General features: G+C 40.0%; 1 protein-coding gene across 2 annotated transcripts in view; it reads left to right on the top strand.

Moving 5' to 3' along the window:
- foxj3 (forkhead box J3) overlaps nt 1-12,817 on the top strand; it is a 125,259-nt gene that overhangs the window by 44,940 nt on the left and 67,502 nt on the right. For both annotated transcript variants that reach the window (XM_079844821.1, XM_079844820.1), the window contains exon 2: nt 11,045-11,480. In XM_079844821.1, the coding sequence (XP_079700947.1) occupies nt 11,160-11,480 (321 nt within the window). In that variant the 5' untranslated portion in view covers nt 11,045-11,159. The remainder of the gene's footprint in view (nt 1-11,044; nt 11,481-12,817) is intronic.

Raw genomic sequence — 12,817 nt, 5'->3', positions numbered from 1 at the left:
AAAAAGTTTTAAAAACGAAAGAAAAGACGACAGTCGGTTTTTGTCTATCGTAAGTTATAATTTAAAATGTTTATTTTAACATTGTCTGTTTTGCAACTTGCATGAGCAACGTAATATATACATCTAAAGTAGGTACTAGGCTATATAAATATAAAGTAATGAATTCAATAAAACGTTGTTCAAGTGTAGTGCGTTTAAACATGATATCTATAAAATAGTGTGTAGGCCTACAAAGAGAATGGCAATGCTGACAAGTGTGAAAGGTCTACTCTCTCCCCTGGGAATGTTGACATCCTAATCTTTATAAAAAAATAAATTAAAAAAAGCTTAGGCCCATTTTCACATCTCAGGTTGTTTTTAGTCAAATTTGATTTATTCAGATGGTTATTTATTTTTATTTTTTTTGTTAACACCAAAAGTTCCTTGTTAACCTATTAACCAAATAGGTTATTTTAACACCAAAAGTTTTCATGTAATAAATGGAAAGCAAATAAAAATAGTCTCTTCCCCCTTTTATTCTGATCCGAAAAATGATCCGATCCGTGACTCATGATCCGTAGTGTGATCCGAACCGTGAGTGATCCGTTGCACCACTAATAAATAGGCTATAAGAAACATCTTGCATTTACACGCTTTTATCCCTTTACAGTTACTACTCTCATTAAATACTTAAATTACATGTTGACTTGTAACTAAATTTAGCGTCCAACAGCAGATATTTCAGCTAAATGAATGTTTTTGCGCTGAATATTAATTGTCTCCCTCTCTCCTGTGGCCAAATGGTTCTTCGAATGGTAAGGAATGGTTCCAGTTGTGTTTCCTCGAGCCTGGTATGGCACGGCACGATTATTAACCGTTCTCGGCCCAGAATTCTCAGCACGGTTGAATTTGTAACATTTACACATACGGATATAAGCTGTTAAAGGTGTGGCCAGTAAAAATCCCGATACCTGGGATTCAGTATTGGCTGATACCAAGTACCGATCTGATACTAAAATAATAATAATAAAAAAAAAACAGTGCTGAATTACCTAATTAGCTGTATACCTCACTGTGTGGAAGAGACTGGGATCATTCTTTCGAGAAAGGCATCGTCTTGACTTAAACATTATTTTCCTAACTTTGTAAAGCAAAATACAGACACAAATGTAGTGAATTATTTATGAAATAATTGTGCACCAGTCAACTGTAAATAAACCAATAGCTTCACTAGCTTGGTAGACATTCAAAATAAACAGGAGTCAGGCTAACTCCTTCATTCATGACTCATGATTTTGTAATGTATGAGTCATACATTCATGAAAAACAAGTAAATATATTTATAAATATATACTATACAATTAAAAGAAGTTTCTTTTAAATTAAGCGCAACTTTTTAATGAAGCAGCAACATATGATAGGACAGAACAAGAAAGTTATTAATAATCTTTCATTGTGCAAAAGTATTGTAATATAAAAGTCTCCAATACAGACCTCTGCAGGCATTTGTTATAGATTGATTGCTTTTGATACTTTATTTGAACCAAATATTATCCTCATTGTTATTATATGTTTAAGTCATTTTAAAGGTTTAGGTCTTTGCTTAGGTCTATTTTTACTACCACAAAAAATATCAGATTAATCGTCAAAATAATCAACAGAATAACTTGATTACCATAATCGTTAGTGACAGCCCTACTCTCATGTTTTTTTTCCCCCCTTTTCTGTTTTGGTCGGTGGGGAATGTTTTACCAAAAGTAGCCTCGTAAAAAGTTTTTTCCACTTCCGCAGATTCCATAGAGTTATTGGAGTGATACTTTTCTTTTGTAATGGGACAACATAAACACCTCATTTTATTACATTGAAAGCATATTTTATTACATTTATCAACTGTATGTAAACAGCTTGCCCTTGATGAATAATGAGAAGGCTATATACTCTCACCCATAAAGTTGGGTGGGTTTCTTATTCATTGGGCACATCAAAGCTAGTCTTGTAAACTGTTTGTTTAACTGTCCAGTTTGTTACTATTTGCTTCTGTTCATTGAAATCAGTCACTGTAGAACCGACAGAACTAAACCCAACCTTCAGATTTGAGTATGACTCGTCCGGACTCTCTATATATGGCATCATTCAATGGAATTTATGACTGGGTGTAACTATAACGCTGCATGACCAGGAATCCCTGGTCAAATTCCTCCGCTGGTCTGTCCAGTTGATTCCTTCCCTGCCACCTGCTTCATGCAGCCATACTTCATTCATTTATTTTGTACATTTTTGTGTGCTTTTCTTAAGTGTTCCTGGGACAGTAGCATATTGACAACACGTGCCCCTTGCCTCGGATGACATGGCTCCTTTCCTGCATTGTCTTTGAAAAGTGATGGCTTAGCTGCAACATCAACAAAAGCTGAAACTACTGACCTGTGACATAATCCTCTAATCTCTAGTGTGCCGCCGCGTTGTGCAACCACAGATTCCGATGCATTATCATTCTGGGAAAAGGGTACGTCTTTATAGTGGGTGGCTGCTTTTGAACAGTAACTGTTGCTCTTTGAATTGGTTGCTGTACAACTCTAAGGGTTTTCCCTAGACGCAGTAACTTAAGTATTTGTTTTCTGATTAGTAATGCATTGCACTTCAAATGTATCAGTTGGCTCAGTTTTATGCGCTGTGGGAGTATATTTGCATTAATATAGAAATAGCTATATTCCTAACGCTGAACTTTCACATTTCTAACCTGTAATCTGACACCTTTTTCAGAGCATTGAGAAGGTTGCATCTGTAATGCTAAAGTGCATGGGTTTGAAAGAAGCAACTTTATTCCATATTTTCATCAGCCCTCGCTGGTATTCCCCTTCTGAGTCATATTGTCTCAGTTCTTCATTTCCTAAGGGATAAGCCCCCTGTGACACATCACGCACCGTGCTCGCAAACTCAGATTCGTTAAACATTTTTGTCTCTGCATGTGTTTGGGCTGATATCTGCATTATTGCTCCGTTTTAATTTTTAAACATCTGATTTAATGTTGCATCAAGGTGCTTGTCCTTTAGCAGAATCATAATTACTGTGCATTGTGGTTGAGACTGATTATGCTCTCTCTCGCTCTCGCGATTTCTGCCACTTCTTCTTTGGTATCAGTCATTGTGTGCAAGTCCTAATGTGAATCTGCACCCGCCGGTAGGTAATGGGTTTCTTTTTGAGGGGGGTGCCGGAATGACAGCCAAGAGAAGGGGGGGTTGCTGCAGTAAAAAGCTGCGAAATGACTGTAGGTGTCAAAGAGTCACATTTTAACTGTTAATGATGCAGCAGCAGCCAGCTCTGCCAGGCAATAAACTCTTTAATATGTTGTTAATTACTTCTGAGAGATTGGATATTGATTGAAAAGCAAAACGGGTTTAATTATAACCCAAGTGTTAATGTCATCCCAAGTGTTGACAATTTTAGGCCTACGTGAGATGAACTTGAAACGGCTGAAGCCATTCAGTGCTTTTATTTCAGCTTGTTTATTCGCTCTTTGTGGCGAAATAGTTAAAGTGTGACAGATTTAACCAGACAGATCACGATAAACTGTCAGAATATCCCAAAGGAATATATTTTGGAATTGCAAAGCAAATGACATGTGAATGAGATTTAGTGAGGTCTTGTCACGAGTCTTCAAGGAGCAGAGATGATTTTCAATGTACCTAGAGGAGAGCAATTAACGCTGATTTAGTCGAGACAAAATCAAGAAATGTATCAGAGTTTCGCCCATCCCGGAAGAAATGCTATAGAATGCTTCATGTGAATGTCTCTTATATCATTTTTTGTAATTTTTTTTTATTTTTATAATGCTAGTGAGCATTGGCTTGTGTCTGTTGCAGCTCTGAGGTCCCATTGTGCTGCCTGCTGCAGAGTCGAAGAGCTTAGCATTTAATTGCCAAGGAAAGGAACAGGGAATTCTGATGAGAAAGGGGGCTTTCAAGAATGCCAGGGACAAATGATTATTTTGCCAGAGCCTTAAGTGCTTTATTTGAGATTCAACAGTGGGCTCTGGCGAATGACTGCCAGGCTGGCACTGGTCGACGCTTCTCAGGGGAGAATATGTGTTAATATGGGGGCCGCGGGCTCACAAAGCAGTGTAATTGGGTTCGCATGGTTGGTGTCAGGGCAGCGGCACCGCTCCGTACACAAAGCGCACCTCCTAGCCTAGCTGCCAGGGACACAGAGACAATCCCCCTCCTGATCAGGGTTGTAATTCACTGGAAGGGCTTATTGAATTACTGGAATGCTCAGCGTTATTTTGTAAGGGCCCGCAGATTGCACAATGAGCCGAAGGCCTTGTGTTTGTCAGCGTGTGCAGCTCTTAGTCGCCCGCCTCTGAAAAGCACTGTGAGTGGTGGCAGACTGCTGAGAAAATCTCTCTAATATCCCCAAATGGCATAATTACTCTTGCATAAATTCAAATTCCTTCCTCCCTTTTCAGTAATTATTTGAGTGTATCTGCATCAGAGGTTACAAAGCCTGTTGTCTCTGCTTTTAACCCCATGTGACATCCTGCAGCTGATTAGCCTGTAAAGATTTTTTTTTTGATCTCTCAGTAGGCACGATTGCAATGTCTGCAGCTGGAGGCTGATATGCAATTCAGTCATAACGATAAAATTGTCTGTTGTACCTTTTTGCTCTTCACATTCTACATCCAGCGTTCTGAGCTCCGTTTAGAATATTTAGGCTTTTTCTGTGAAGTTCGCACCACAAATAAGCATTATTTGGCTCTCTTGACCAACGCTTCAGTCATCGTGTGTTTTGTCATTGCTGTTTTAGTTTCCCCAATGATTACATAGATCTAGATGCGTGTCATTCCGTTTTTGTTAAATGGGTGCAAACGGTTAGACATCCAATATCTACCTGATTCAGCTAAATTAAAAACTCAACCATTCTCTTTTTCTGCAGCCTTGGTTATTTTACTCGTAGGGATATAGGAATAAAGGATCCATGAACCAAATCAACTAGCAATGAGGTGAATCGCAAAAAAATAAACAAAAAAATAAATCTGTATTTGAAAATCAGACAAAAGCAAAGGTACAAGACTATGTTCTTAATGGTTTTAATGTGTAGGTCTGTCTTTTACAATTTATAATTTATTATTAAAACACTATTGGGTTTTCCTACCTGGAATAGCTAATATATAATTTTATTTATATTAGCATTAACACAAATAGTATGATATCCATGGGTTAGGGTTAGGTTAATTTCAATTAATATAGCATTAATGTATCGTTTTGAAGTCGCAGTCCATGTTTAGGACAACCGGGACCTATCATGGCTGACTGACAAGTGTGAGTCAGTGTTTTTATTATTTTGTGAAAACTAATGTTACCGTACATTATTTCATTAAATGTATGAAATACAATGTCATTACTTTGGAAGGGAAGGAAGTGTATTAGGTACTTGCAAGAGGAGTAAATGTTATGACAATGCAATAATGCTGCATTGTCATATATATATATATAATTGAAAGATGATTCAAATAAAAATTTGGCTTGCATTTTTTTGTAAAAATGTCTTGATTTGATTTATTTGTGAATATATGATTTCACAATTTGGCAAATGACATTTTTCAGTTGAGTTGACCCATTCTCTGCGTATGAGCAAATCAGGCTGAAATACTTATGTGAATTCAGTGTCCATTTGTCTTAGCTGCATTCCTGGCCCACGGGGCTTTTTAAAATCCTGCAGCTTTTACGTTAACCTACCATTAACACGGTGCCACATTTATGATTATCAGCTGCTCGGATGTGCGCAGCTCTCCATTTCTCTCCAGCCAGAGTGGCACTTTGCTGTGACTGGCAGATTAATTATGGAGTACATGCATGCGGCCCCTGTAGACTGCTGAGCCGGGGAGGTGGGAATCTGCCCTCATGTAAAGCAATGAGACTGGCGCTCTGAGGACACAGCGCCCCGGCCAATGTGTATCTGCCAGACCTCGTTACTGGAACAGGGCTCCTCCGACGCCTCAGATCTCCCGGCCTGTGCACGCTGCCTTAAAGCAAATTCTCTGGCAGGCCTGAGATCAGCGCTGGCATCCGATAGGCCAGGATGAGCGGCGGTCTCATTGTGACAAGCCCTGATCTGCTGCAGGCTGTAATAAGCCGAACAATGTGCTCGGCTGGCAGTGTGCGCAGCGGAGCGATAATTGACACATCCTAAAAATGCGAGTAACGACTGGGTTATTAATGTTCTCATCCTGGGGGTGGTTTCAATGCAACCATTAAGCCTTTAATGGAGAGGGAAGACTGACATTTAAAAGCTGTTGCTGTTACCTACTTTTCCATTTAATGAAGATGAGTCTTCGGGCCGGCCGCAGCGAACAATTACAGCACTCAACATTCAGGCGCAACAATGAGCCGTTGCTATTTTAGTTATTCTTGTTTTCAAAAATAACTTGAGATCAGCGCCTGGGGCATTGGAAAAAATGAGGAATCTCCTTTTTACTCTGGGGCAGGTGAGCGTGTTTCCCACCCCTCCCTGCTTTCCCTTTCATGATCGCTAAGACAACACAAGCCTTTTTACACGGTGTAATAATGTTGTTGATATGGAAGACATGGCCAGAGTTTCGGTTAGGAGTAGAAAAGCCAAGGGCTTGTTACTAGGTTACATCACTGTTGTTGTTGTGAAGCGGTGTGCCAGGTCTTCAGGCGCTGTGGAAGGAGCTCACAGAGAGTGATTCCCCTCTGCCGAAGCCAAGTTACCATCCCCCCGACGGGGCCTTCTCCACCGCAAGTCTGCTTACTAATCCACACATCCATGTACACACACAAGTTTGCTCGCGTTTGTTCCGTAAAGTAAATATTTATTGTTCACACTTTGGCTTGGAGAATCGGCGTCTGACAGAGCATACGGTGTGCCAAAGCAATTAACATTCTCTTTTAACACTGTGATCGGATGATGTTGAGTTTTGGAAAGAGATGACTCCCGAGTAATTGTCATCTTTGAATTACAGTAGGATCATATTTAGGATCATATTTCTCAAACGTCGCGTAATGCTAATCAATAACATGAGGAATATTAGCGCTCAGAGCATTTGCACCGTTTGTGAGTTGTTTTAACATGGTCTTATTGATAAAATCTTTCTTGTGGATATAACACACACACACACACACACACACACACACACACACACACACACACACACACACACACACACACACACACACACACACACACACATATTGATTATTTTTTTTAGAATATTTTATTAATAAAATATTAATATTTCTGAAGCAAAGTGCCACGCACGCTTGTGTAAGAAAATGCATGCGTCAAGGGTTACTCTTTAGTCGTAAATTGATGCATACAGCAATCCGCCGGAAGTTCGCTATTTTAATCTATAAAGTTTTAAATATGGGTATTTTTCTTACACAAAAGCGCCACTTGCTTCAGAAGGCCTTTATTAACCTCCAGGAGCCTTGTGGAGCACTTTTATGATGGATAGATGCACTTTTATGGACTTCAAAAACGACCCATCAGTCAATGCATGCTCTTCCACAGAGCGGGGCCTGTAACTGAGTCGTCTGTACAGGTGCCACTGTTAATGAGGGGAGATGTTTACTGCATTTTACTGCCTGGCACTGCAGAGGTGTGCTTATTAACACCGCAGCACTCCTGACTGGTGCATTTATCCTTGATGTGCATGGAGTCAAAATGGCAGCAGCCCTTTAGCAAAGTAGGTGATGCTTGAGACCTGAGCCTTTATCTGCAGATTTCATCATTCAGAGTCATTGCAAGGATACTTCTGTGGTTTGTGGGATGGTGATGTGAATATTAAGTGTACAGAATGCCTCATTCTGCATGCATCATTTTTGTACTGTATTAGTTTATTAGTCACAGCCTTAAAATACATTGCGCACATGTGGCATGAGCAGCCTCACAAATATTAAAATATGTATCCCAAGTCCAAATTAATATTTTGAATCAGCTGTTTTGTGTGTTTAAAAGTTCACCTGAAGTATATTAGCATTGTTTTGGTCACCTTGAAATGAAAGTTTTGAACTCATCAGTTGTTTTATTGCTGCTTTTTATATCTGATGTTTTGGATATCTAACTCTTTTATTTTGATCAGTATTTAAAAGTTTTTTTTTTTCTGGGAAATTCATTCTCTCCTGTTTTATCTACCACATCAGCGTTGGTATTTTTCTCCGTAGTCTTCATACTTTCATACGTAGATGTTTATAGTCAACGAAGCCCACGAGTGCAAATTCTCCTTTATTGAAAACACTGTTGTTACAGAGTATAACACCTTTCACTTTTTTTTATGTGTAAAGTGTATTTTGATGTAAAAAACATTTGTTTTGTTTGTATAAAGTATGTATTAAGGGTGGTCCGATCCGCCTTTTTGCCTCCGATATCGATTCCAATCCGGGGATTCAGTATTGGCCGATACCGAGTACCAATCCGATACTAATAATAATAAAAAAAGAAAGGCATCGTCTTGACTTAAACATTATTTTCCTAACTTTTGTAAAGCACAATTCAAACACAAATGTAGTGAATTATTTATGAAATAATTGTGCACCAGTGCAACAACTGTAAATAAACCAATAGCTTCACTAGCTTGGTAGACATTCAAAATAAACAGGAGTCAGGCTAACTCCTTCATTCATGACTCATGATTTTGTAATGTATGAGTCATACATTCATGAAAAACAAGTAAATATATTTATAAATATATACTACACAATTAAAATAAATGTAAGTTCAAGTTCAACTTTTTAATGAAGCAGAAACATATGATAGGACAGAACAAGAAAGTTATTAATAATCTTTCATTGTGCAAAAGTATTGTAATATAAAAGTCTCCAATACAGAGCGCTTATGCACATCCCGTGTGCAGAATGATGCGCTTGAGTCACAGCGTGCAGCGACAACGCTTCGCATTGAAAAGTTCAAAGCACAAAGGGAAGAGATATTGATGTGTAGTGTAATATATCTATGCAATAGTTTATTGAGTCTTCTCTTTTAACAGTTTTACATTTCAGTTATTGTGCACGTGAAGAACAATTATAACACTCTCTACTCCAGTGTTGTGATCTAACAGACACCCGGGAGAAAGTAACATTTGAAACAGCAATAAACTCCAGCCAGATAAAGTCAAGTTATGCAAAAACCATAGACCTTTATCTACAGATCAAATATAATAACAGGAACATTGAATCATCTTGGAGAGAGTTTCATCACATTGACTGTCGTAACCAAACGCGACACACAGTTTGAAAGCTGAATGGAGAATGACTGACTGACTGACAGCTGCAGCCGAGGGAAGCATTCACGTGAATTGAATGACTTAAATATTCATCTGTACCTCGCATTAAACTATGGAATGGCTTCAGAAAACTTGGAACTTGTGGTAGGATTTAACAATAACACAGAATAGTATACGCACAATATTGGATTTGGATCGGTCTGATATCGGGTAAAAAAATGGCTGTATCGGAGCGATACCGATACTGTATATCGGACGGACGCACCCCTAGTATATATTTGAGGTATTGTGAGTATTTACCATGACCAACATTTTCAGTTTTACTAGTTAAATGGTTCTCATGTAGTCTAATTTAAGGTCATACATTTTATTCATTACGAAAAAAATAAGCAATTTTCTGTTTAAAAAGGTTTTTGATTACATTAGCACCTCACCACAGGATGTTAATTAATGCCATCTACCGTTTTGTATAGATTTTTATAAATACTGATAATGTGACTATGAAAACCTTCAGATACTGGATAACATTGCATTTACATTTATGCATTTGACCGACAGCCTTATCCAAAAGTATAATTAGGCTATATATTTTACTAGCTTTAGTTAAAAGCTTATTTGCCTTATTTTATATGTTTTTGCTGCTGTCTGCCTGGCATTGCTTTTGGGATGTTTGTTGGTTGCCTGTTAGTTGCAACATGCAGCAGTTTCAGTTTGTCGATGCAGTTTATTTCTTCAGTTTGGATGCTGAGGAGTCCACTGTGCATAGATTTGATTTAATTTAATTAACAAGCGCCCAAAGGCGCTCATTTCCTGCATGTGAACGACAAGGATGCTAAATTTGAATTTTAAGTTTGCACTTCATACAGCTGGATCAGAGGGTCCCATCCTCATGCTGGGATACATCTTTGAAATTAGAGGGTCATGACTCACCTTTATGGAAATGACAGAACGATGAAAAAAAGTGTCTGTCATAGAACTGGCCTCACAGACATCTCATTTATCAGATTTCTGAGGCTCGTGCTTGCTTTCCACTATTCTAGGGGAATTTCAATGAGGGTGCCCGAGAGAGGTATTTTTAAACTGAGAGAGATTCGTTTGAATAATATGTGGGATATTACCTCTCCTGTTGCCTTTTTTCCAGTCGTGTCATTTTCACGATAAGACGTTCTATAGAGAGTTGATGGATTATGCCGCCTGACCGTGTACCTATGTGACGGGATGAGCCTCGCGCCTTTGCTGCCATTTTAAACTGGAGAGGGCAGCGTGCCTTAAATAGTTGTTTGTGAGTGTAGGGTGCAGCCGCAGATGGGAAAAAGAGCCCCTGTCGCACAGTGACGACGACTCTGAGGCCTGTTTACAACGCAGACTAGATGGAGAGGGGGAAGGGTAGAGGGAGATAGAAAGGGTTACACTACCCTCAGGAGAATTGGAATTTCTTGTGAACCAATCCCCCATTTGGCTGGCAGTTGTGAAAACAATTCCGCAGCATTTACTCAGTTTGCGGCTCGGATTACTGTTGTGTGAGTCAGCTGCAGGGTGCAGGCCGGAGGTAGGAGGTGGGCCAGACGGCTTGGCCGGTCTGTGCAGCTCAGTGTTTTTTTTTTTCCTCTTTTTTTTTTTTTTTTTGGTTTGTCTGCAGATCAGCGTCTGTTCTGGAGCTTCTCTCCAAAGAGAAACGCTGCCTGCTTGAATGTGCTAATTAAAATGACATTGGTTCCAGCTGGAGTGGTTCTAACTATTGAAGTGTCGGCGTGCTTCAGAAGCGATCGCTCATATCCTGACAGTGTCGGGCAATATAATGATCCCCTCTCTTGCTCTTCTCCGCAGGTTTCGTTTTTGAGTGACACCAACAAAAACAGTGATCTGAGGGAGCCCCTTCGTTCTCACCACAACGGATCGTCACCCCTCCTTCGCCGCAGCCGCCGACACTCGACCTGCCACCATGACGTCGGAGCTGGAGAGCAGCTTGACCTCCATGGACTGGCTGCCGCAGCTGACCATGCGGGCGGCCATTCAGAAAGCAGACGCCCAGAACACTCACGGGCCGGGCATGGCTAAGAAGAGTGCCCTGTTGGACCCCAACACCACACTGGACCAGGAAGAGGTGCAGCAGCACAAGGATGGCAAACCGCCGTATAGCTACGCCAGCCTCATCACGTTCGCCATCAACAGCTCGCCAAAGAAGAAAATGACACTGAGCGAGATCTACCAGTGGATCTGTGACAATTTCCCCTATTACAGGGAAGCCGGCAGCGGGTGGAAGGTAAGGGGCGAAGCGCTGACTGTAAGCGTCAGTTAATTTGTCATTATTTGCTTTCTGCCCGTCAGAGACATTTGCATGCACATGAGTGACGTCCCTCCACTTAAATTCAATCAGTGTACCAAATCAGCCCTGAATTTAGTCAGAGGAGACTGCCAAGGTTAATGTGTGAAATTATTCTCATTTCTTATGCTGTCAAGACTTTTTTTTCTGCCTTTCCTCGCCAAGGAACATTTCGAAAATATCAAAGCAACAGTCACGCTGCTATTTTGCAAAGCGCCGTTCGGATCTGTTTATGACCATTAATATTTGACACAGTATCTTGTCTCTAGACACGAGAAAATAAAGGGTCTTTTTGCAGAGACAAGTTTAAGAAGGAAGTGTGTTGATATTCACCCAGCCAGATCCAGCCACACAAGCCATAGAGGAAAAAACTCCCTTTCATGGATTGTATTATTCATGCCAGATGCCTTGATAGAAGTCCATTATGTTGGAGAGAGCCATTGCTGTGTCACCATCTCAAGGAGCATATGATATACAGAGATGAAGCCGTGCTGATTGCCTTTTAAAGAGCGGAGATGGCAATTGATATTAGAATGAGCTTTCCAATCAGTTGACATTTATTGGCAATAGAATCGGTAGCACAGCTTTATTGCAGACAGACAAGATGTATGCGTTTCATATCCGTGCGAGACGCGGCCCTGTTCACGCTTGCGTCTGTGTGTGTGTGTGTGTGTGTGTGTGTGTGTCTATCTGTTGGTGAGCATATTTTTACACCCACCACCCTCTTTTGCTCTGCTGTGAAACGGATATTTATGTCCGTGTAGATATGAAAGCAACAGATGATTTTGCAAGTTTAAAAAAAATCACCTTAAAATGTTTATAGATGCAGTTTTTACTTGATAACTATAATCAAAACATGTGGCTTTATAAACTCCCACCCCTTTTGTTGTCTGTGAATTATAGAACAGGATATTTGCATATTTATCAATTCAATTTCTTAAAGTTTTCTTCCCTCCTGAAGCATAATGCGGTTTCCGCTGAAAATATTTGTTTTCAGATATCTTGGGTGACTTTGAGGGTCAGTGTAGTGCTTTTACTCATTTAAGACGACCCATTTTATCCTCTTGCTAGAAACGTGCTCACACTTTCTGCCTTTCTTTCCCCCCTCCCCCCTCCCCCCGTACACATTTTGCACAGTGGACAGACATAACAAATGGATTTCTGCGTTTTTCACTGAATTCACTGAAATCGCTGTACAAGGTTGCTGCCCTGACACGTTTACTGGCTGACGGCTTTCCATTTTGCTGGAATGTAGCCTTTTTTCAAAAGCGTCGTGG

The sequence above is a fragment of the Gobio gobio genome, assembly GCF_949357685.1.
Source record: "Gobio gobio genome assembly, chromosome: 19".
In the NCBI taxonomy this organism is placed as follows: domain Eukaryota; kingdom Metazoa; phylum Chordata; class Actinopteri; order Cypriniformes; family Gobionidae; genus Gobio; species Gobio gobio.
The sequence above is the reverse complement of the archived record's forward strand: the minus strand, read 5'-3'. Positions and strand labels throughout refer to the sequence as shown.